At 46.8% G+C, this 25,678-nt stretch overlaps 2 protein-coding genes across 2 annotated transcripts in view; both read left to right on the top strand.

The window, feature by feature from the left end:
- Positions 1-2,283: 2,283 nt before the first annotated feature.
- Positions 2,284-3,237, top strand: LOC137544852 (olfactory receptor 5AP2-like). Its single transcript, XM_068265944.1, has one exon. The coding sequence runs from the start codon at positions 2,284-2,286 to the stop codon at positions 3,235-3,237; it is 954 nt and encodes a 317-aa protein (XP_068122045.1).
- A 5,697-nt stretch (positions 3,238-8,934) lies between these two features.
- The window catches only part of LOC137544056 (nucleoside hydrolase-like), a 20,175-nt gene continuing 3,431 nt past the window's right edge, over positions 8,935-25,678 (top strand). The window contains exons 1-5 of the mRNA XM_068265122.1: positions 8,935-9,013; positions 13,798-13,991; positions 17,556-17,735; positions 20,349-20,460; positions 23,087-23,223. Coding sequence (XP_068121223.1) covers positions 13,806-13,991; positions 17,556-17,735; positions 20,349-20,460; positions 23,087-23,223 — 615 coding nt within the window. The 5' untranslated portion in view covers positions 8,935-9,013; positions 13,798-13,805. The remainder of the gene's footprint in view (positions 9,014-13,797; positions 13,992-17,555; positions 17,736-20,348; positions 20,461-23,086; positions 23,224-25,678) is intronic.

The raw sequence follows: 25,678 nt of genomic DNA, 5'->3' as shown, positions 1-25,678 counted from the left end.
GGGGAATAGTAATTAACTCTGCCGGGACTTTTGCAGGAGCAGGGTAAGATGTTTTTCGGCTTTACCCTGTGTCCACATTTCCCATTGGCTTAATAGGTATGCCCAGGCCGAACTTTGGACAATCCTCATTTAGACCATCTGTACAAGAACTTATCCCCAGATACCATCCCAAACATAATATCCCCAGTGTGCTTGGATGTGCAGTGTGGAAGCACTCCTAGACAATCAGGTAAGACAAAACATTTAATTGTATGCAGAGGTCACTATTCGTTTATTGGGATTAGTGAGCCCAGTTTCATGAGAAGCAAAACTGCACCCACTTGTGTTCAAGGAGGGTGCTGCTGCAGAGGTAATTTTCTTTTTTTCAACAAAGAAACATTTCTTCAAGCTTCAAGGTATTACAATGCAAAGAGAATACTATGACAATATCACACAACAAATATGTTATGAAGGAATACAAAATGATTACATAAAATAGAGCCACTTTAGTAAATTCTCCATGAATACAGATATAGGACATATTCAAACCACCATAAGGAAAATAATCTAACCCTCCATCCGAGAGCTAGCAAGGAGACTAGAAGAGGGTTGTATCAATTTGTCTGACCAAGGTGACCAAACAGCCTCGAAGTTCTCCTCCCGATCAGACAAAGACACAGTAATTTTTTCCATCCAATAATATTCTGTCATTTTTTTTAGTTAACAGTACAAAGGCTATAGAGGAGGACTTCCATTCTTTAGCAAAGATGGCCTTTGGCACATTACAGAAATGAACTAGGAGCTTGTTTGCATTTTTAGTCAGAAGGGAACCTCTGGTAAAACAGGGCTACCCATGGATCAGGGGAGATGCTGCAATCCAAAAGTGCGGAGGCCTTTCTAAAACATTCGACCCAAAACTCTCACCACTGGACAATCCCACCAACAATGATCTTGATCAGCCACTGAGCCACAACCTCTGAAGCACAGGTGAGAAGATAAAATGCCCCTCTTATAAAGGAGAGATGAAGTCCTATACCAATCGTATAAAATATTTTATAACCCCTTTCCTTTGTAAGACTTGGCTAAATCTAAGAATAATTAATCCCATTCGTCATATAGCCAAATTGCCTGAAGGCGATCCTGCCACGTAACCATAGGAAGAGTGATCTCTATTAGTTTTGAATACCATACCTCATAGAAATAGAAATTAATTGAAAAGCGCAATTATTCCTGGAGTGTGTTGGTACGAGTAAAACTCTGTCTCTATAGGAGGGTGGTAACCTCCAGTCAATCCTGTGCACAGCTCTGGGCAAAATGTCTCATTTGCAGGTATCTAAAAAACTCAGAAGCAGAGTGACCATTTTGTTCTTTGAAGTGGGGCCAAGGCAAAACTTCAGTATCAGAGTACAAGTCTTTTAGTCTCAATGGGCCGCGCGAGAGCCAATTAGTCCAAGAGGAGATATCACAGTCGGGGAGGAAATTCTTATTGAAAAAAAGGGAGCAGAGTTAATTTTCCTTGATGATGTCATCTTGTTCCACCCTGCACTCCATCCTCCTAACACTTCCAGTTTCACAGCAAAGTTCCGATGTGAAGCATGAAGTGTTTGGAAGATGGAGCACAGTGGCAAGAGGACATCAGCCAGGTAGATCAACCCTCTCTGTGGCAGCCCCCTCCTCGGATATGAGCATATACAGTTTTGCTTCTCGCGAAACTATACTCATCCCTATTGTAAAGCCCCATGGCCCATTTCTGACCTGGGGATTGCCAAACTCCTTATTCATGCCCTTATCATCTCCTGCCTCAACTACTGCAACTCCCTTCTGTCTGGCCTCCCTTTGAACCGCATTTCCCCTCTTCAATCTGTGAAGGACTGCTCCCACTCTCTGAAACTCCCTTCCACCACTCATCAGGTTCACCCCACCCTTCAGCACCTTCAAACAAGCCCTCAAAACACACCTCCTCAAGATCGCCTGACACCCTCCCCCCCTACATTAATGCCATAACTATCTCTGCTGAGCTCCTACTCTCTCTCTTAAGATTGTAAGCCTCGTCCCCCTAGTGTATCCAGCTTGATCATGCAACTCATCACTGGGTACCTTTCTTGGGACCGACTTGGGTTGGAATTGTGTGGTCTCCATTGCATGATATTGTATCCTGTACCCTGTTATCTGCCTCCATATTTATCTATTGTTCAGTCCTGCGTAATAAGTTGGCGCTTTATAAATACAATAAATAATAATAATAATAGAGATGTTGGCACTATAACATAATAATAACTCTATTATTTCCCTACAGCTACACAAATGAATAACTGCAGCATACATGATGCAAATACAGAGTTCATCTTCACAGGACTGACTGACAACCCCCACCTGAAGATTCCAATCTTCCTGGTGTTCTTGATCGTCTATGTAGCTGCTGTTTTAGGAAATGTGGGGATTATTACCCTCATACAGCTGGAAAATGCACTCCACACGCCAATGTACTTCTTTGTCAGTCATCTGGCAATGCTTGACCTCTTCTACACATCCATTATTACACCCAACACACTGGTGAACCTATCCAGGAAAGTAAAGTCTATCACTCTTGCTGGCTGTGCTACACAGCTATTACTGTATGGGGGTTCTGCTACCACAGAGAGTTACCTCTTAGCTGCAATGGCTTATGACAGATTGGTGGCAATACGTCAGCCTTTACTCTATGCAACTATTATGTCTACGAGGCTGTGTAGGCTTTTGGTGGGTGGAGCCTATTGTGCTGGATTCCTAAATTCTGTCATTCACGTTAGTCTTGCATTTGCACTGAAGTATTGGAAGGACAATGTCATAGATCATTTCTACTGTGACCTCCCTCCACTCTATAAACTGTCCTGCTCGGATACTTTGTTCAATAAGGAAATGGTTTTTGTATTTGGAGGATTGAGCACAGCCATCTGCCTGTCCACCATCTTGTATTCCTACATCAATATCCTGATCACTATTCTGGGCATCCGCTCTGGGAAACACAAAGCTTTCTCCACCTGTGCGGCCCATCTAGCTTGTATTTCTATATTCTTTGGCACCCTCTGTTTCACCTATCTCAGAACACCATCGGACTATTTACAACTCAATGATAAGATCCTCTCCGTGTTCTATACAACGATAATACCCACTATCAATCCCATGATTTATAGTCTGAGAAATACAGACGTGAAAGCTGCTGTCAGCAAAATTGCCAAAAAATACTTTTTATGCCAACTTTATAACATTAAGTCTTAACAAGTCATCTTAGTTTTTTGTTTTTTTTTTTACAATATTTAGTAGGAAATTTGTTAAAGCCCCATCCCCATTTCAAGCACAGATGTTATCTTAAATTGTTGTAGGCACTCAGTTACAAAGTATACCTGCTGCCTTGCAGTATGAACAGTGGAGATGATGCTTTTGATCATGTCATCAATATAACAAGATAGGTCAAGAAGGGATTTTTAGCTACAGAGGCTTCATGTCACAAAAAATGGTAACATCTGAGCATTCTGATTACTAAGTAATTGGATGATGTTTTTAGATTTATTGCTCTCTCATTCAGACAGCCCCCCCCCCCCCCCCCCATTCTGAGTGCATCTTCTTATCCTTATTTGCTTCAGTCTCCACCCCTCTCCATGTGCAGTGCTGAGACTGTTGGCAGAGAATAAGCTCTCTGCTTGTAACTCCTGTTCACATTTATACATGTGATTCTACCAGTGTGTAGATATTGACATTTAGGTCTAAAGCCCCATCTACACGATACAATTTTGTGTGTGATTCGATCGGATTGAATTCAATTACAGTTTTTGATCCGATTAAATCCAACATGTCCGATCGGGATTCGATTTGATCGGTAGTGTAATCGATTTGCCATTGTTTTGCAATGACATTCGACCACACTATGGAATCAAATCGAATCCCGATCAGACATGTCGGATTTAATCGGATCGAAAACTATAATCGAATTCGATCCGATCGAATTGCACAAAAAATTGTATAGTGTAGATTGGGCTTAAGGGAGAGCAGAGAAAGGTTAATATACTATAGCCTGGCATGATTCTCCCTTCTGTGTTTACAGCTCTGAACCAAGCTGATAATGAGTTTAGAGATGAAAGGATATTGAGTAGGACAGAGACACAGTGAGTGAGAGATACTGGCTGTGTGTGATATATGCATATATATGGAGCATGTGTGTTTGCATTTTGTGTGCTCTGTACAATATATAAAGAAGGCTGTGCTGTTTTTGGATCTGAGGGCTCATACACACTTATAATACACATGCAAATGCATTGTCCCTCAGGTGTTCTGGGACTCTCTCTGTGCCTTACTCTTTTGAAAATTAACCTATTTTCAGTTGCAAAGAGCCCAGAAACACAAGAGACGAGTATGTCATCTGTAAAAATGCATCCTTTCATGTAGTAATGCAGAGGATAGAAATGCATGTTAATATGAAAGTTTCATATGTCCATGAACATCACGTGAAGTGTATCAAAGCTGACCGGGAACTACAATGTTTGCTTCAGGCAGCAAAAAGCATAGAATCTGTCCTGGGCGTGGCAAATTGGTTCCTGGCTCTGGCTGCCCTTTCTGGCATGTGCTGGGGGGTGGGTTGCTTTTTAGCAACACATCTACGTTATAGATGATGAAAAGAGGACACAAAGGTGATCATATGTTCAGGCCTTTAAAGAGCTTTTTTTCCCCTGCAGATTGGGATTTGGCATGAGGGGGGCCCAGTAGATTTGCCCAGTACTGGGCCCAGAGATTTCTGATGGTGGCCCTGATTTCTGAATGTAGTCCTGCCCTCCCAGTGATGTCACAGCCTAGACTGTTTGTTTAGCTATGCAGAATTCTCCTCCCAGAGCATTCTGGGAAACCAGGTATTATTTCTATTGGCTGCGGAACACTGAATAAACAAACATTCCATAGTGATGCACATGACAACAGTAAAGATGCAGCCACCTGTGATAAATATAATAATATAAATCAGGGTGAGGAAAGAGTTTACAATGGGCAAACACTGACTAAATAATTTATAAATTAATATTGTAAAAATAAGCAATTTTAATAATGTTCTTTTCAGTACAGTTCCTCTTTACACTTGCTTACTTTTTTATATGTATATACAGCACAGCCATTCCACAGTGTGTCTAACAGAAACTGGTACAATGGAATGTCAGTGCTTAGCTCATTTTATGTGGGGATGAGTGGAAAATTGGTGACACTGGCTCCTGCTCAGTTACTTATTTCTGCAGCAAAGTGGATGTTTATGAGGAATCAGCGCTTCATACAGTGAATTGGTGCCATAGTTGTAAATAAGTACAGTTTCATCTTACTGTCAGTTTTGGAAATCCATAGCTTGCTGCAAATTGAACTAGAAAGATCCATTTTAAATACAGGTAGTCCCTGACTTATGAACACCTGACTTACGAACGACCCGCTGATACAATCGGCCCGATCCCGTCACGATGACGTCATTTCCGCATCGGGGAAGTTTGAAGAAGTGGCTTCAAACTTCCACTAAGTGCCGGTGCGCGTCCCCGCAGCAGTGTTGGACTTACCTCAAACCGAGTCCAGCGCCGTATGTCCTCCTCTCTCCGCCACCTGCTCCCTGTAGCGTACAGCATCGCTTTGCTTCCTGTATGTCACATGACATACAGGAAGCAAAGCGATGCTGTACGCTAGAGAGAGTAGGAGACGGGGTGGCTAGACGGACAACGCTGGTCTCGGGCTGGAAGGTGAGTCCAGAGGGGACAATTAGAGGCACGGGGGGAGGGGGAAAAGCGGAGACACAGAGGGGGTTCGAACGGAGGCACAGAGGGGGTACAGAGGCACAGGGGTTACAAACAAAGGCACAGAGGGGGTACAAACTGAGGCACAGAGGGGGTACAGAGGCACAGGGGGTAAAAAAAGAGACACAAAGGGAGTACAAACAGAAGCACAGGGGGTACAAACAAAGGCACAAAGGGGGTACAGAGGCACAGGGGGTACAAAGGCACAGAGGGGGTACATAGGCACAGGGGGTACAAACAGAGGCACAGAAGGGGTACAGAGGTACATAGGCACCGGGGGTACAAACAGAGGCAGAGAAGTTGTACAGAGGCACAGAGGGGGTACAGAGCCACAGGGGTACAAACAGAGGCACAGAAGGGGTACAAACAGAGGCAGGGACAAAAAGAGTCACAGAGAGGGAACATAGAGAGGAACAGAGGGAAGACATAGAGGGGCAAAGGGGAGGGGTACAAAGAGAAGCTCAAAGGGGGACAAGCGAACATGGGGGGACAAATAAGCACAATAAGGACAAACAGGCACAGAGGGGGAACAAAAGCACTGAAGGGGACAAAAAGGCACAGAGGGAGACAGAGAGGCACAGAGGGGGACACTGTAGGCAAAGGGGGCACATAGGAGGCAAAGGGGACAGAGATGGCACAGCGTTCCAATTTAAGAACGGATTCAGGTTAAGAATGAACCTACAGTCTTTATCTCGTTCATTAACCAGGGACTACCTGTACACTGAATTACAAAAATTCAGTGTACATCTCTGATCTTTTAGTTATACAGCAACAAAAGTAGAATTTCTCTTTAAAGTGAAATACAGTTAAACTAGCAATTGTGTGCCAATTTGTTTAGTGGTAGAAAAAGCTAAAATGGAAGACCTGAGGTCAAAGTATGTTCTAGAAAATGGTTATATTTTCTCTTTCTACAAGATAGAAGTCCTGCCATTTTGCTGTTTGGAACCAAAGTCGGAAATTGAATAGAATAGGAATCGAGTGTAGGTGTTACAAATTAAAAGCAGGCATCACAGCATGTTATAAAGACAACCTTTGTACATTTACAGAGAAGACTCTTTTTAATAACTGAATTTTGGTGTGATTTGTATGATTTTATATGCAACTTATTTGTTAAATAACAAGATGAATAAAGAACAACAACAACAAAAATAAAGACTGTAGTATTTTTTTAACTACCAGTCGAGTCTTGGTTATTTGGCACCAACAGGGATTGGCTTGTGTCAGATAAGTGTGCTTTCTGTTTGTTTGAGACTGAATGTTAAAAATAGGCCTAGCTAATACAGTACCATACACCACTCTATATACATACCATGAACTCTGTATTAAATGTTAATATACAGTAATTGAATGTATATTAACCGTGGGGGAGCCTTGGACAGGGGCATTGCTGTGCCACGGATCTATTCTGGCGGCAGATGGCAGTACCCACTTCCGACCGCTTGGTCTCCAGATTCTGCAGACATATTCTCTTCTGGGCTTCTACCCCTAGTGTCTGAGAATGGATCAGACACTAGAGCTGCTAGGGGGAGTATAGCTGCTACAGAGAATGTCTCCAGACTTGTAGAGTGGATGGAGGAGTTGAGTAGTTCCGCCCGCTGTGCGGGCGGGGGGTGGGGCGGAAGGAACAGTGATAGTACACACAATGCATGCTCCCTATGGAGGCTCCAGGCAGAGCCGGGACAAGATTCTCCAGCACCCAAGGCTGAGACACTAAAGACCGCCCCTCCATCCCTTCCATTCCAACCGTAACACACTGATTGCTATTAGACTAAGAGGCGCCCCAGGGACTCCAACCCTCCCAACACCTTAATCTCTAGTTATCTGAGTTGCAGTCACTGCAATGTATCCCCTTTTCTTATTCCTCTCTGTTTCAAACACAATAGGGGAATGATAGCTGAGGGAGTTGTGCGCCCCTCCTACACTGTGCCCTGAGGCTGGAACATCTCTCGCCTCTGCCTCGGCCATGGCTCCAGGCACCATAGCTTCCATCATAGCACCACAACACCCAGCATGCCCCATAGAGGCACCACAGCACCCAGCATGGCTGCATAGCAGGCTCAGGGCATTATAACACACTCTGTAGCAGCACTGCTTAGTGAATAAAGCCCCTTGACTTTTAAAAAATATTTCTCGCAGCACAGCTGGTAACAGCTTCAATCCGGCGGTGGCAGTGGAAGCGGCTTTTCTTGGTTCCTATGAACGACCTACCAACCCCCCTTTTAGGGGAACCAAACGTCTCCTCAGTTATGAATGTAACGATTACTGCATGGAACCAGGCTAATAATGGTCACCCTTTACCCCTCATTGGGGTGCTCCAATGCTAGTCCTCTTTTCCACAATATCTGACCCAGTTAGTGATTGGCTCACAGTAATCATAGGGTCAGAGTCACAATCACATTGGCTCACAGTAATCACAGAGTCAGGAGCCAATGATATCGGTCCCTGACCGCAAGGCCGGGCCGAGGCATAGGCTGGAGAGGCTCCAGCCTCAGGGCGCAGTGTAGGAGGGGGCGCACAATTCATTCAGCTGTCATTCCTAATTGTGTTTGAGGCAGAAAGAAATAAGAAAAGGGGATACATAGCAGCGACTGCAAGCCAGATAACTAGATATTAAGGTGTTGGGGAGGTTGTGGGCCCTGTGGTCCTCTCTTAGTCTAATAGCAATCAGTGTGTGACAGCTGGGGTGGGAGGGATGGAGGGGCGCACTTTGGTGTCTCAGCCTTGGGTGCTGGAGGACCTTGTCCCAGCTCTGCCTGACCGGCTTACGGAAGAGTCATACCGACAGCAGAAAGAGTGAGCTGCAGTACCGGGAGAGCGTCGCGAACAACGAGACAGGTGCGTGCGGCGTGATGTCGGTGAGCCCGGTGGTCTCTAAAGGGCCAGAGACTACTAGTAAGGAAGTGGTTAGATTTTAAAAAAGGTGATAGTTGGAACATGTCATCTCAGGACAAGCGGACTTGTAAAATTCCTCCTCTGTACCAAAATGCAACAAATGTTTGTTGCTGATGGACACTTTGATTCCTTGGTAGTTGCTGCTGCTGCTGTAATGTGTGAGAGGGCTGTGGGACTGGCTTGGCTCATATTACAGCAGTGAATGAACAGGGAGGTGAGAGCTGTGCAGCTGTGTCAGCTGCTCTCCACAGACAAATCAGCAGGCTGAACAGAAAAGTAGTTCCTGTTACAAAAAGAAACACAAAAAGCACATTGTGAAAAGACAGCATCTAGACCGGACAGCTTTTCGGGTATGTATCTTACTAATATGCTTCTTATATAATATCCTGTGTATATTATTCATCTGTAGAGATGTGATCTAAATACTAACTGGTTAGATCCCTCCCTTTGCTATAGCTGGAACTAATGCTGGGAATACACAAGTCGATTCTGGTGCTTCAATGGTGAATCGAGGGGCAAAACGATCGAATGGTGATCGGACATGTCGGAAATTATCTATCGAGCCATATTAATGGCTCAGGATTGAGCCATGTATTCCCAGCATAATACAGGCTGAACTGCTGCTTTGCTAAGGGATAATCAGCTTCAGCTTCAAACAGCTAAAGACTGATTATCTGACAGCTTAATTAACATTATTCAGCTGGAAATATAATTAATGATTAGCTAAAAGTCAGACTTAAAGCTCACCTTCATTCATGTTATATATTTCAAACTGTTGCCTTGCCAGGTGCATAGAGTTCATATATTCTGCATCCCCAGCCAGTTACAGCACAGTGAGCAGCATTATGTAAGCATTGCTCTCCAGTCATTCAGCATTACATTCTTATGCAGCCTGAACACAAGGCAAGGCGGGAAGATCAATGGATTCTATTGACAATTCTCTAGCCAATCAATACAGAGTGGGGGTTGGTGGATGTCTTATCCTGCAAGTCTCTAGGAGCTAGTCTACTTTAGGGGATCCAGCAGGACAGCTTATAGGGAACAGATCTCCAATTGCAGCACCCTCTTACAGCACAAATCGCTGGCAGTGAATGAAATAGCATGGGTGCAGTTTACGACAACCTATTTGAAACCTAACAGTTTTAGATAGGGTTGCCAGGTGTCCGGTTTTAGACCGGACAGTCCGGTTTTTGGCCGCTGTGTCCTGTCCAAAAAGGCATGTTAAACCGGACAATTAAGATGTCCGGTTTTATGCCTTTTGCCACTTGCCGCCAGTAACTCCGAAACATCCGTTCATCAGCCGTTTCGGAGTCACAGAGATCATTCTGCCCGATTAGCAATAGGGATTCGGGAAGCACTACTGTGGATATGGCACCGCCCCTGTTTGTCATCACATCACAATACTGAGATCCGCCTCCAACATGGCGGCCTGTACGGCTCCGAAGTTGCGACATGGTGATGTACGACATGCCGCGCTAACTTGTGTGCGCATGCGCAGTGTCTGTAGTGAGGCTGTCTCCTGATGGTGGGAGCGGGGTTTTCCTGCAGTTTGTAATTCGGCAAAACTGTGCAGGACTCGTCACCAGCAGTATGGCGTTCAACTTCGGATCTGCTACAGGGGCCAGCACTAACAGGTAGGAAGATAGTGAGAGATGGGGACACAAAGCTCGGGGGGTGTTGTATAGAAGCAGCACGCTGTCACACATCATGCTTGTCAAACCTTATGTTACTGCTGTCTCTCAACACGATTACAGCAATTGAAATACAGTTTTGGGTAACAGGCCCGCCACCCGTCCGCCAGCGCTGCGCGACCGCTGATTCGCTGCCTGGCTGTCAGTCAAAGGCACAGCCAGCCAGCTTATGCGGCGTAAGTTACGCCAGCTTAAGTACCGCCCCCGAGCCCGCGCTTCCCGACGTTGCTACGTGTAATGCTTGTGCATTTACTGGTGAAAAGCGGTCTCTTATTATGTGCATTTACTGGTGAAAAGTGGTCTCTTATGTGCATGTACTGGTGAGGACAGTTAGTGACATGGCTATGTACTCTGTAATGTGCTGCAGAAGATGTCAGTGCGATATAAATACTGTAAAAAACATTTTTTAAAAAGCCCATTGCTTAGCCCCACTCTACATAAAAGTGCGCTTCTGACTCCGCCCCTAACTCCACCCCCTGTCCGGTTTTCTCCATCAGCCGACCTGGCAACCCTAGTTTTAGAGCGTGCTGTCTACCCAATCACATTAGCGGAATTTCCCTATGAGATTTCCTGCTGGGTCCCCTAAACTAGACTACGGCACACCAAACATTATCCGCACTTTGCATTGCATGCAGTGAAGCATAAGTAAATAAAAATTATCCTTCGCAGTAACTTAACATGCGTTTTGGGGTAATGCACTGCATGCAAGACATTCCGATGCTGCACACCGTTATACCGCAACGCACCTGCTGCACTGTGAATGTTGCATAGGTGGTGAATTGCAGTGCGGAAAGACGCATTACAAAGTGTCCGTTATGCTGCACTTTAACGCACCCCTGTGAATGTTGCATAGGTGGGGAATTGCAGTGCGGAAAGACGCATTGCAAAGTGTTCGTTATGCTGCACCTTAATGCACCCCTGTGAATGTAGCCTCATGGAACTAACATAGCAAGATGCGAAGTCCAAGCTCATCCCAGGGACACTTTCATTAATATGATAAGGTAAATTGGAGGTGCTAAAGTGGGTCTGGCCAAATATGAAACAGAAAGAAAGGTACACACTAGGCAGAATCCCATGAGTTTTCCCCATAGCACATAGTGGAAAACGCATATGCGATACCGCCTAGTGTGTTCCTACCCAAAAAAAGGAATTAACCAGTTGCACACTCATGCAGAGACTCACAGCTGAGTCACAATAGGTAATCTGGAAGAACTGGATCAGAAGACATAATATAAGGGCTCAAAGAAATATGGGCAGTGAGTGCTGTCTGGAGGGAGCTTACATGGGCAGCATAGTAGCAGTTTCCATGTAATCCCCAGCACATGTGCCATTTTGTGCATGCATGCCACAATGCATAGATGAGCAAGCACACATGGGACTACACAGGGGCTACAGCAAGGACTTGGCAGAGATACTGTTATCAGTGAGCATGACATTGCTCTCAAGGGCAATAAGGTAGTGCCCTTTGTCTTATGCTAGGTACACACGATTCCATTTTCTGGCAGATTTACCTGCCAGATCGATATTTTTCCAACATGTCCAATCTGAATTTCGATCGATTTTCTGATCTATTTCCAACGAAGTGAACGGAAATCGATCTGAAAATCGATTGGAAAATTGATCGAAATTCAGATTGGACATGTTGGATAAAATCGATCTGGCAGGTAAATCTGCCAGAAAATTGTATTGTGTGTACCTAGCATAAGTGAGATGATCTAGGCCTACAGGAAAGGCATTGAATCCTTCAGACAGTAATACTTTCACAATAAAGACTTAAGAGATCCAGTGGCAACTCCAGCTTTAGATTTGTATATTGTTTTCGAGGGGGGGTGCCCACGGGGCACAATGGCTTATTGGAACGGCCCACTGGGGCATGACAGGGAAAGAATATACCAAGTAATAATTAATGACATACCCCCCAATAGTATTAGGTCCTATAATAATAATCCTAACATTTGTATAGCGCTTTTCTCCTGCTGCACTCAAAGCGCTCAAGAGCTGCAGCCACTAAGGGCGCGCTCAAGAGGCCACCCTGCAGTGTTAGGAAGTCTTGCCCAAGGACTTCTTACTGAATAGGTCCTAACCCTAGCCAGAATTCAAATCCTGGTCTCCCATGTCAAAGGCAGAGCCCTTAACTAGTACACTATCCAGCCACTACTGGAGCCAGGGTTGCTCCCAGTATCAGGTAGCCCGCTTCCTCCAGTATAGGTAGTAGATGTGTCCCCCAACCTAAGTATATTCAGCCAGGTGTGCCTCCAATATTAAGCAGCCCCCAGTATAGGTAGCAGGTGTCTCCTCAGTATAAGGAAATTGCCCTGGCCCCAGTGTGGCCCAGTCACTGAAAAGATCTTATTTCAGAGACGGGTAGGAATGGTGGAGACAACAAATCCCAGGGCTTGATATCGGTAAACGTGCACAGAAGATAGTGCAAGATAGAATGTGACTGTTAGATTCCTTAGACATCTCAGGCAGGTCACCAGAGACTTAGGGCTCGATTCACAAAGCGGTGCTAACCCAGTTAGAGACTGTAGGCGTGATAACCATTTCACCACGCTGGTGAAAAGCCAGTTTGGGCGTGAAAAGTTTAGGCATGATAAGTTTAGGCGTGATACGTTTAGATAAGTTTAGATCGCGCGCAAAGTCCCGCACGCAAAGCAGCGTCATTAAACGCTATGTGAAGAGCACCAGACTTTGGTAGCGCAAAACTTTTAAGCAGCTGTGCACTGCGGTGCTAACCCAGTTGGTGCTTAAACTTATCACGCCTAAACTTATCATGCCTAAACTTATCATGCCTAAACTTATCATGCCTAAACTTATCACGCCTAAACTGAGTTTAGGCGTGATAAAGGGCTTTTCACCAGCGTGCTAAGTGTTAGCACGGCTTTGTGAATCAAGCCCTTAAAGAGCTATCAAAACTGAGTGCTGCCAGAATGGGGAAGCAGATTGGCACCATGCGTGCATGGGGTACTATGCCCATACCTAGGGGTCACAGTAAGGCAGCAGGACAGATGGAGATAGTCACAACATGCTTCCAAAGTAGAAGACTGGATCTGCTTATATCTAGTTTCTGAGACTCTCTGCACTAAATGTAATAAATCTTACACCATGCCGCCCAGCTTTTTGAGATAAGAAATAAGGATATCTTTGGGAGACACCTTGTCACACCTCCAGTTTTACCCCTGCCCCACCCCTTAATCATGCATTCCATAAAGAATTAATTAGCAAAAGACTTATTTTCATAGTTCAAATGAAAATAAGGAATACCATCAGGCTCGACAATAAAGTTCCTTAACTTCCTATTGTCAAATGAATTGCTATTAAAGTACTTGGCCAGGAGCTGTAAGGTTTATAGGTTAGAAAATGACAGGGATAGATTACAAATTAAATACTAATGTGTGAATCTTTTACCAGGACCTGTTTGTGTTTTCTTTTATATGTTGCAGTATAACACATGATGGCCAAGAAGTTGCTGTTGGTAGATGTGGACTGTGGAGTAGACGATGCCCAAGCACTTATGATGGCCTTGGCAGCTCCTGATGTTCAAATACTGGGAATAACTTGTTGTCACGGCAACACAACTTTAGAAAACGTCTGCAAGAACGTCCTACGTGTTCTGAAAACCTGCGATAGGCTCGAGGTACCTGCGCATGTTAGAGATATATATTCAGAAATACTACATTTATGAAGAATAGCAGTAGTAGGTTGCAAGAGATTGGAAACATGGAGGTTGATTCATGAAGTAGCAGTACTCTAGTAGTGTGACCGTTACTGTAGTAGCGGTTGCGCTACTAGAGTACCATGGGTCAACCCCATTGGCCCATATGCAATTAACTTTTTCTCCTGAGTTATCTCCTAGGAGATTATTTTCATATTCTCTTTAACTACCTAATGACCATGGCCAATGGGCGTGAACGCGGCGGCAGCCCCAGGAGCACCTATCGCCGATTTGCGTCAAGTCCTGCAGCTGCAGTTTAGCATGGAACGCGCGCGCATGCGTGATCGTTCTGTGCCGGTTCACGGAGCTCCACTCTGTGATCAACCTGCTAGCTGCGATCGCTGATAGCAGGCCGTTAGTAAACGAAAGGGGAAATAAATCCCCTTTGTTTACATCCGTACAGCGCTGCTATCTAGTGCAGCACTGTATAAGAAACACTCAGCTGTCCCTCAGAGCAGCTGGGAATAGCAGCCCTCTCATAGGCTAATGCCTATGAGAGACGAAGAAGAGAAGGGATGGCTGTCCAAGTCAATTCAGGAAGGGGCAGGGGGGTGGGAAGGAGAGGGAGGAGGGAGAGGGGGAAAATCAGGCACAGAGAGCCTAAAAACCCCCCCCACAGGATTGCAGGAGCAATTAGAAGCCTCCAAACAAATGTCCTATTAACCCTTCTGGCGGTATGAAAAATTCCGCCAGGAGGCAGCGCAGTAGTTTTTTTTTTTTTTTTTTTTTTTTAAATCATGTAGCGAGCCCAGGGCTCGCTACATGATAGCCGCTGCTCAGCGTCATCCCCCCGCCCGCGTCGATCGCCTTCGGCGATCTGCGATCAGGAAATTCCGTTCAAAGAACGGGATTTCCTGGAGGGCTTCCCCCGTCACCATGGCGACGGGGCGGGATGACGTCGGGACGTCATTGGGAGTCCCGATCCACCCCTCGGCGCTGCCTGGCACTGATTGGCCAGGCAGCGCACGGGGTCTGGGGGGAGGGGAGGCCCGCGCGCCGCGACGGATAGCGGCGATCGGGTGCGGGGCAGCGACGATCAGTGTGCTGGCGCAGCTAGCAAAGTGCTAGCTGCGTCCAGCAAAAAAAAAAAGTAAGCAAATCGGCCAAGCAGGGCCGGAGAAAACCTCCTGCGCGGCTTACCCCGAACTACATTCGGGGTTACCGCCAGGAAGGTTAAAGTAGCAACCTGACAAAGCTACACAGCCCTGTGTTGTGAAATATGGCCTGGCCATGACCTTTTTGGTGGTTTAAAAGACATTTTATAACAAGGTGTGAAAATATCATGTAGGAGAAATTCAGGAGAAAAAGTGAATTGCATGTGGGCCTTTCTGTCAGCAACATACTATATAGTATATGTTTTTTTTTCTCAAAAGTGCATACGTATTATATAGGTACCAAATAGTTAGACTTTTTTTTTCTCATATCAATTTAAGCAAATATTTGTATTCACACCCCCCCCCCCCCACTACACAATTGATAATATAATATTAATAAAAATGATTGTAGTTCCCCAATTACAGGCTGAATATGGCACACTCTGACAGGCACCCTATTAGGCCAATTCCCCCCCCCCCCCCCCCCCCGCATTACCTATTGGAAGTGTGTTTAGCAGTAGCTCACCCATGCCTCCCCTCCTACACAGGCATTATTATTATTTAATGAGTTATCTCCTTGGACATAATATTCATATTCTATTTAAAATAACTTTTAAGCAGTTTACAATTGAAAAGTAACTAAAGTTGGTGAAAAAGTACTAACAAAATTATAATTTTTTTTTTCAAACAATCTTTATAACAAAATTATTTTAACTATGTTCTTGCTTGCTGGTGGATTAAAATAGGCCTGATGCTATTCAAGGTGATAGCTTGCAAGATGCGAGCCACTTATCACCTTGCCATTGCACGAGGATTACCGGCAAATCCTATTGCCAGTTTCACTTGTGCGTTGGCCGATTGTTAGGGAGCATTACTCAGGCGAAAGCCTGAGCGATGCTCACATGTTACGGGCAATGGGGAGCGAGGTTTTACCCTGTAGTGCTGTCCATCGGCACCACGGCCTCGCTCCTCACACATGCGAACACCTGCTGAAAATACGCCGCCTTCTTCTGCCTCTGCATCTGGGGGTTTCCTTTAATAAGGGGACACCTACAGCTCCCTGCCGGCCGCCGCTCGTCTCTCCCCACCTAGCTGCACAGGTACTCTGAAGCGATTTCTCTCCCGCCGCAAGTCCCGTCCTGCAATTACAATGTATGAGTCACTGTAATTACTCTCGCTATAGCAGAGTCCTCAAAGCATCTTTGAATCTGCCGCCGGGGCTCCCCATTGGTTCACAGTCCGGACCAATGAAAATGTCTCAGACTGTGAACCAATGGGGAGCCCCGGAGGCAGAATCAAAGTTGCTTTGCCGGGGCTCTGCTATCGCGAGAGTAATTACAGTGACTCATACACTGTAATTGCAGGATACGACATGCAGTGGGTGTTCAGCGGCGGGAGGGAAATTTCTTCAGAGTATCTGTGCAGCTACGTGGGGAGTTGCAGAGATGAGTGGCAGCTGGCAGGGATATCTGGGGGTCTCCTTATTAAAGGAGACCCCTAGATGCAGTGGCGATGACGAGCGTTAGCATGTTTAGACCTGCTTTTTGCAGGTCTAAGGTAACGCTCATGTCTGCCGGGAAGCACCGCTCCCCGGTGGCATGCAAAGTGTAATAGGATAGGGTGTAAGGAACTTGCTGGGCGATAATATCGTCCAAACGAGTTTTTTTTAACACCCTGCCTAGGGCTAAATGTAATTGGATCAGGCAACTTTATTGTCGCCTGATTATCGGACTCACCAGCATCTAATGCTGGCGAGTCTGACAATTGCATCAGGCCCAATGCATTTTATGACAAGATGTGAAAATATCACCTGGGAGAAAACTCAGGAGAAAAAGTGAATTGCATATGGGCCTGGGTAGTTTCAATCAGCCAATGGAATGGGTGCATGATCAAGAAGGTACACAAAAGAGGGGAGAGGGCCCCAGTTTAAAGAGTAGGGGAAGAAACACACTAGGGAAGGTCACGATGGGTAGGTACTCATCAGCGAGGGTTAAGGCAGAGATGAGGGCAAGAAGGCCAGCATAACCAGTTGTTTTGAGGGCTTGTTTGAAGATGTTGAAGGAGGGGGCTAGCCTGACAGGGGGTGGAAAGAAGTTCCATAGAGTAGGGGCAGCTCTAGAATAGTCCTAGGGTTGTGGGAGTGGGTGATGTGTGGAGTAGCCAGGAATAGGTCGGAGTGGAGTGGGCGGCCAGGTGTGTACCTGAGAACGAGTTCAGAAATGTCGGTCGGGCAAGTATTGTGGACGGATTTGTAGGTAGTAGCGATAGTATGGCTTTAAATGAACTAATATCATGGTAAAGTAACAATTGAAACAGATAAAAATATTTTAATGCATGTGAATCTATAATGCATAAGTGATCATTTAAATATTGATATTATTTTGCCTAATAGGTTCCTGTATATGGAGGAGCAAGTAGAGCACTTCTTGGGCAAAATATGCACGCCAGTAATTATCATGGAGTAGATGGCTTGGGAGATGTGCCGGACCCAACATGTCCTGGACTAGACAGTCTGAAGAAAGAGCATGCAGTGCTTGCAATGCTGAGGATTGTGAGTGAATATCCTGGACAGGTGAGAAATATGGCTCTCCACATAGGTGTAATATAGTACTTCTCACAAACCCAAAGTGTCTTGGTTCTTCTTATCATTTGGAAATTTAGATGGCGTTTTGGCATATTAAAGAGTATTTCCAAGTCAGAATAAAATACTAGACCACTGGAGTTAATGCCCAACTGTCTTGCTCCTTTAACCAGATCAATTCTACTGATTGATATACACCATGTAAAATGTGAAAAACACCCTTCTATCATCTGCCGGCCTGGTCCTATGTGTTTGCTAAACAGCTAGAGACTGAAAGAAATACTGATTGGTAGCACCTAGGCTACATGGCAAGCACTCCCACTTTACAGTCTCAAGCTCAAATCCTGCCCAGTTTTTAATGAGGGCCCTTCCTCAAACAAAAACATAGCGATGGCTTTCCCCAAACATCTGACGAAGGCTGGTGGGCGGCCGATACTAGTGATGCAGAGAGCATAGCAGTGACGTCACATCCGGGTCTCGCGTTGTGCGACGCTGAGACAGCTCCAGGGGTTCCCAGCACAATTGAAATGGCAACACACGGACATCCGTAGCGGAGGGTGGACACGCAACCTGCAGAGACGCTGAGCACACCAATAGGACTGTTTAACAGATCCAGGCTAAGAGGGACAATGCGCAGGAGGTGGTGAGAGCCCTCAGCGGCAACCCAACTATGCAATATGTGCCAATGCTACTGCTAACACCCTGTAACGCTGCATAATAAGGTCCATGAGGTAACCCTCTGTAATTGAACGGAACCCTGCTACTAACACATTCGCCTGGCATTAACCCTTGCATGTGAAGCTGAGACACTATCGTGGAGTCATTTGAGTACAATCTGCTGAAAGCAGACAACACAAATTGAAACTCCCGGGAGTTGTATGTGTGTGAACATGTGCATGGGTTGTATGCAGTTGCGACCGTGGTGTGTGACACAGCCGGCTGTGATTAGCTTAGGCAAGTCATTGCAGTATTGCTCTTTTTAATGGGTACGGGGAGTTTTGTATACAATGTTTAAATAAAGGATACATGTCAAGTAGACTAAAGTGAATTGGAGTATTTTTTCCCCAATATTGGACATGCACAATGGTAGGGAATTATTGTGTAAGTTCCTCTGAGAATAGTCAGTGATGTGAATTAGTGCTTGTTAAATGTAAGGCTCTGCAGAAACTTTATCAGCTCTATGCTTGTTAATGTATGAAGAAATAAATACCTTCCTCGCCCCCATATATTCTCCATAGCTCAGAAATGCCAAGCTAGTTTAGTTGAGGAGACCCAGCTGGAAACCTCATAGACTAGTTCTGGTCCCTAAAAACTCACTAATTTGGCTGTGACTAACTTAAAGGGAACCTGAAGTAAGGAAAATTATTTAAAATAATTATATGGCGTAGCTGCAAATGAATATTACATACTAACCTCACCGTCAGTTCCTCTCAGAGGCTCACCATTTTCTTCTTACAGTGATCCCTTCCAGTTTGGACAATATTTTGTCAGAACTGAAATATACCAGTTTCTGTCAGTTATATATCAGCAGCTGTCAGTTACAACTGAATGTGCAAGGCAATGTCCATGTTTCCCTATGGCTCAAGTGGGTGATTTTACAGTTTAACAGTGTGCTGACCAAGAAGCTGTTATGGGGTAATGGCCATTTTTAAAATGGAGGACAGAGAAATCCATTAATCACAGTGGAGAAATGGGGCGCAGGAGAGGAGAAGTAGATTGAATAGGAGACTATACAGGAGGCAAGTATGACCTGTGTATGGTTATTTTAACTTTTTAATTTCAGTTCAGGTTCTCTTTAACCTCCTTGCCGGTTTTCCCGACCTGAGCTCGGGGTAGAAAAAAGAAGCTGTTAGCGGTGATCCCGAGCTCAGGTCGGGTTGGGAGTGCAGCGCTTTACCTGAAGTTGTGGAGTTCCGGGCGCGATCGCGCTGCGCAGCGGGACTCCAGCCTCTCTCCCCAGCAGTGTGGGGTCTTTCCCTGGCTGCCGGGATCCCCATGTCCCCACTATTCTTCCGGGGACCCGGCGCCCAATCGGAGCGGCGGTGGCGGCGTGACGTCATCGGGGGCGGGGCTAATATTTAAAACTAACTTCTCTGTACTAGAGAAATATAGAGAAGTTCGTTTTTATGAATATTAGCGCCATCTTGTGGTCAAAGAGAAAACTGCAGCGCAGGAGCCCAGGAAGGTAAATTTTTTATTCTGCTGCAGATCTCCCTGCCAGAATGATTTTTTTCAGGTTTTAGGGTCTGAAAGAGTGGAAAAACATTGCACCTCTTTTAGACCCTAAAATCTGGAAAGAATCAGAACGGCAAGGAGGTTAAGAAATAAACTCTAAAGCTGCACACCAGGACCCTCGTCTGCGGCCTTCGGCTACTGCCTCCACTTGTACAACTGTGCTGAACCTATTCAGTTGCTAATTTGGATAGTGTTTCCTGCTGGCTTTTAGATGCCAAGAAGTTTGTAAAAGATGTCATGGGTTCATCTATTCGAGGGACAATGCATACAGTATGGGTTTCAGTGAAAGTGCAGACCAATTCATATAGTATGTGACTTCAGATGCTTTTCAAGTCTGAGAAATTACTTTGCTTTCCTTTTTAAACTTAGGTTACCCTTGTTGCAACTGGCCCATTGACAAACTTGGCTCTAGCTCTTAATATGGATCCTACGTTTCCGCAGAAGTTAAAAAGCCTTTTTATAATGGGAGGTAACATGGAGTGTAAGTACATTTTATTCATATTCAAATGTATGTAAAAGAAAAAACTCCAGTAAAACCGATAGCAACTTTCCGTGGTCTTCTCACATAAAAAGCATTTATGCTTTGTTGCCCTTCCTTCTCCACTGAAGCTGGAAATATAACTGTTATGTAAGCACCGCTTCTGGAACTTACTTGTTATTAGTTTTTAATCCATTGCAACGTCTCTTCAGAAGTTTGTGAATTCCTGCTGTACTTTGTAGTGGAAGCGTAACAGATTACGTACAATCACAATAAATAAATAAAATAATAAATAATAAATAAATCACAAAGCTGTACTTCCTGTTAAAGTGGATCCGAGATGAAAAACTAACTATAACAAGTAACTTGTCTATATATCTTATCTAAAGTTTAGTTTACCCACAAATCTAGCTGCTAACAGCTTTAATAGAAAATGATTATTTCTTCCTGTGATACAATGACAGCAGCCATGTTGTTTGTAAACATTACACAGAGGCAGGCTTATCTGTATCTTGATCACTCAGCCTGTGAAAAAAAACTAATCCCCCCCCCCTCCTTTCCTCTGCCTCTGAAATCAATGGCTAGTAACACCTCCTCCTCCTCCTGCCCAGACTGAGCTCCCATGAGCCCTTGCTACTGCCAAGGCTCTCTGAAAACATGTGGGCGTGGTTTATTTAGTTTTTTAGGGAATTGTATTAAAACAAAAACAAAAAAGTATTTGGCTTGAGGAATGCCCTATAAACAATAGGAAAGGAACACAATTAAGCAATGAGTAAAAGTTCACCTCGGATCCACTTTAACAGTTTAAACCAAGTTTCCAATCTGTTATGCTAGAATAATGTCCACCTCTGGAGGACACTTTTTTTTAATATATTCCATTTTTGTTACATTTTAGCTAGTGTGCAGGAAAGTTCACATATTCTGTTAGCTTAACCACTTGAGGACCCACCCTTTACCCCCCCTTAAGGACCAGCGCTGTTTGTTGTGATCTGTGCTGGGTGGGCTCTGCAGCCCCCAGCACAGATCAGGGTGCACGCAGAGCGATCAGATCGCCCCCCTTTTTTCCCCCCTATGGGGATGATGTGCAGGGGGGGTCTGATCGCATGTTGCGGGGGGGGCACCTCAAAGCCCCCCTCCGCGGCGACATTCTCCCCCTCCCTCTCCTACCTTTCCCCCCCCCCGGTGATCCGGGCTGCACAGGACGCTATCCGTCCTGTGCAGCCAGTGACAGGACGTCCCCTGTCACATGGCGGCGATCCCCGGCCGCTGATTGGCCGGGGATCGCCGATCTGCCTTACGGCGCTGCTGCGCAGCAGCGCCGTACAATGTAAACAAAGCGGATTATTTCCGCTTGTGTTTACATTTAGCCTGCGAGCCGCCATCGGCGGCCCGCAGGCTATTCACGGAGCCCCCCGCCGTGAATTGACAGGAAGCAGCCGCTCGCGCGAGCGGCTGCTTCCTGATTAATCAGCCTGCAGCTGGCGACGCAGTACTGCGTCGCTGGTCCTGCAGCTGCCACTTTGCCGACGCACGGTATAGGCGTGCGGTCGGCAAGTGGTTAAAGAAGAATTGACGGCCGTCAAATCAAATTCCATTTAACTATTGCTCTGTCTGTTATGCAGCCTGCAACCTTACCCTACGTTGCAAGCACTGCAATCTAATCAGAAATGTTTCTTTCTGTAATAAATCTTCTCATTCAACCTGGCTTTATTTGGTACATTGCCCACGAGAAGGAAGCTTGTCATCACCCCTCCCACATTCCTGCTTCTCACTGAGTGGCTAAGAACAGTTCAGTGAGCTGCTGAAATATGATCTATGTTGTGCTCACACGTGTTTAAAAAGCAAGCTAGATATGACAGTGCAGTTTCTAGGGAAAAAAAAGTAAGGGAGGAACTGATATTGGCTTCAGACACAGGGAATAAAAATGCAAAATGCCAGGAACAGTTTTCTCTTTATTTTCTACATAAAATTCACTGAAATGAAAACGTGGACAGTACAATACATATGTTATGTAAGTAGAACAAATATTTATCTACTTATATATGTGTTTTTTCCTGGGATAGTATGGCTGTCCCTGCTGCTTCAAAGAGGTAGTGTAACCAAGTTTTGAACTTCATACCAATCGGTAGCTGATTTTGCTTTTCTCATGAGAAATCGATACCATTTCTGGAATAGAGGTCTATTGGTGGGGGTCTGTATGGCTGATATTTTGGTAAAGTCAATTTATGTCTAAAGATGCCCTTCCTCCTGAGTCACAGGGCATGATCACATTGTCTATGTTACTTTTTTAAGCTCCCAAAGAGCAAAAATCTAATATAATTAAGGTAAGAAAAGTAATAGTGAAATGAAGTTAATTAGAAACAACTCACTTTGAGTGATTATTTTGCTTGTAAATGTGCTGAAAGGTTATTTATGAGAAGTTGTGTGATTAGAGCCTATTGTCTTTACTTACTCTGTCTGTATAAATTTGAAATTCCCCATCCCTATTATTTATTGTACAGTGTTGCATTATATGTGAGAGCTTTCTAAATAAAAGACAATAATAAAAATATTAGAAGAGGGTTTTCGGCTGACTATTGCACAAACATTCTAAATTACTTTTTTTAATTACAATCATTTCTGCTCTTAGCCAGGGGAAATATAACAGTGTGTGGGGAATTCAACTTTGCATGTGACCCAGAAGCAGCGTATGCAGTTCTGAATGGCTTTGAATGTCCAACACATATCGCCACTTGGGAATTCACCTGCAACAATTCACTGCCTTGGGTAAGATAAGAAACATTTTCATGTGATTGGGAATATGTGACATTAATGCTTTGTGAATATAGCTTAGCTGCGCTAATTTAAACATAAACCTAACCACAAACATGAGATGGATGTCCAGGCATGACACCGCTATGTTCAGAGCATACTTATATTATTATTTATTGTATTTATAAAGCGCCAACATATTATACAGTGCTGGACAATACATAGGGATACATACAATGTAAACAAGGGGTGACAGACAGAGAGGTAGCAAACGGTTATACAATAGAGTTGGGCCGAACCTCCGATTTTCGGTTCGCGAACCCTGTTCGCGAACCTCCCGCGAAAGGTTCGGTTCGCGAAAAAGTTCGCGAACCGCAATAGACTTCAATGGGGAGGCGAACTTTCAAAGTTTTAAAAAATTCTATACACTGCAAAAATGATAGAAAACATGTTTCAAAAGCTCTAATGCCTGGAGTCACACCTAATTGAGTGAAATACACTTCACTGCTCGAGGACCCCACCCCTCCCTCCCTCCTCCAAGCAAGGTCCTTTATACCATTTGCCTACCTACACTAATTAGTTATGGAACAGCTGCTACACACTCTGCTAGGGAGTTTTTACTCTCCCTCCTCCCACCTCCCACCTCCCCACCTCCCACCTCCCTCCTCCCTCCTCCCACCTCCCACCTCCCTCCTCCCCCTCCCTCCTCCCACCTCCCCCTCCCTCCACCCACCACCCTCCTCCCACCTCCACCTCACCTCCTCCCCCCCCCCCTCCTCCTCCCCACCCCCACCTCCCACCACCACCTCCTCCACCTCCTCCCACCTCCCTCCTCCCACCTCCCTCCTCCCACCTCCCACCTCCCCCCCTCCCCTCCTCCCTCCCCCCTCCACCCACCTCCCTCCCTCCCACCTCCCTCCCCACCTCCCACCTCCCTCCTCCCTCCTCCCACCTCCCACCTCCTCCTCCCACCTCCCACCTCCCTCCTCCCACCTCCCTCCTCCCTCCTCCCACCTCCCACCACCCTCCTCCCACCTCCCACCTCCCTCCTCCTCCTCCCACCCTCCCTCCTCCCACCTCCCTCCTCCCACCTCCCTCCCCACCTCCCACCTCCCTCCTCCCACCTCCCACCTCCCTCCTCCCTCCTCCCCACCTCCCTCCTCCCACCTCCCTCCTCCCCTCCTCCCACCTCCCTCCTCCCTCCTCCTCCCTCCTCCCACCTCCCTCCTCCCACCTCCCTCCCTCCTCCCACCTCCCTCCTCCCTCCTCCACCTCCCTCCTCCCTCCTCCCACCTCCCACCTCCCTCCCTCCTCCTCCCTCCTCCCACCTCCCTCCTCCCTCCTCCCACCTCCCACCTCCCTCCTCCCTCCTCCCACCTCCCTCCTCCACCTCCCTCCTCCCACCTCCCTCCTCCCTCCTCCCACCTCCCTCCTCCCACCTCCCTCCTCCCACCTCCCTCCTCCCACCTCCCACCTCCCACCTCCCTCCTCCCTCCTCCCACCTCCCTCCTCCCACCTCCCTCCTCCCTCCTCCTCCCACCTCCCCACCTCCCACCTCCCTCCTCCCACCTCCCTCCTCCCTCCTCCTCCTCCACCTCCCTCCTCCCTCCTCCCACCTCCCTCCTCCCTCCTCCCTCCTCCACCTCCCTCCTCCCACCTCCCTCCTCCCTCCTCCCACCTCCCTCCTCCCTCCTCCCACCTCCCACCTCCCTCCTCCCACCTCCCCCTCCCTCCTCCCTCCTCCCTCCTCCACCTCCCTCCTCCCTCCTCCCTCCTCCCACCTCCCCTCCTCCCTCCTCCCACCTCCCTCCTCCCTCCTCCCACCTCCCTCCTCCCACCTCCCACCTCCCTCCTCCCTCCCTCCTCCCACCTCCCACCTCCCTCCTCCCTCCTCCCACCTCCCACCTCCCCTCCCTCCCTCCTCCCACCTCCCTCCTCCCTCCTCCCTCCTCCCTCCTCCACCTCCCTCCTCCCTCCTCCCACCTCCCTCCTCCCTCCTCCCCTCCTCCTCCTCCCTCCTCCCACCTCCCTCCTCCCTCCTCCCACCTCCCTCCTCCCACCTCCCACCTCCCTCCTCCCACCTCCCTCCTCCCCCCTCCTCCCTCCTCCCACCTCCCTCCTCCCTCCTCCCTCCTCCCTCCTCCCTCCTCCCTCCTCCCACCTCCCACCTCCCTCCTCCCACCTCCCTCCTCCCTCCTCCCACCCTCCCTCCTCCCTCCTCTCCCTCCTCCCACCTCCCACCTCCCACCTCCACCTCCCACCTCCCACCTCCCTCCTCCCTCCTCCCACCTCCCTCCTCCCTCCTCCCACCTCCCTCCTCCTCCTCCACCTCCCACCTCCCTCCTCCCCACCTCCCTCCTCCCTCCTCCCTCCCTCCTCCTCCCTCCTCCACCCTTCCCTCCTCCCTCCTCCCTCCTCCCTCCTCCCTCACCTCCCACCTCCCTCCTCCCACCTCCCTCCTCCCTCCTCC

The sequence above is a fragment of the Hyperolius riggenbachi genome, chromosome 2 (genome assembly GCF_040937935.1).
Source record: "Hyperolius riggenbachi isolate aHypRig1 chromosome 2, aHypRig1.pri, whole genome shotgun sequence".
Taxonomy (NCBI): Eukaryota; Metazoa; Chordata; class Amphibia; order Anura; family Hyperoliidae; genus Hyperolius; species Hyperolius riggenbachi.
Note: the sequence above shows the minus strand (reverse complement) of the source record. Positions and strands in the feature narration are given on the sequence as shown.

What these genes read in the sequence shown, in the direction of transcription:
- LOC137544852 (XM_068265944.1), top strand. Translation starts at nt 2,284, where the DNA reads ATGAATAACTGCAGCATACATGATGCAAATACAGAGTTCATCTTCACA.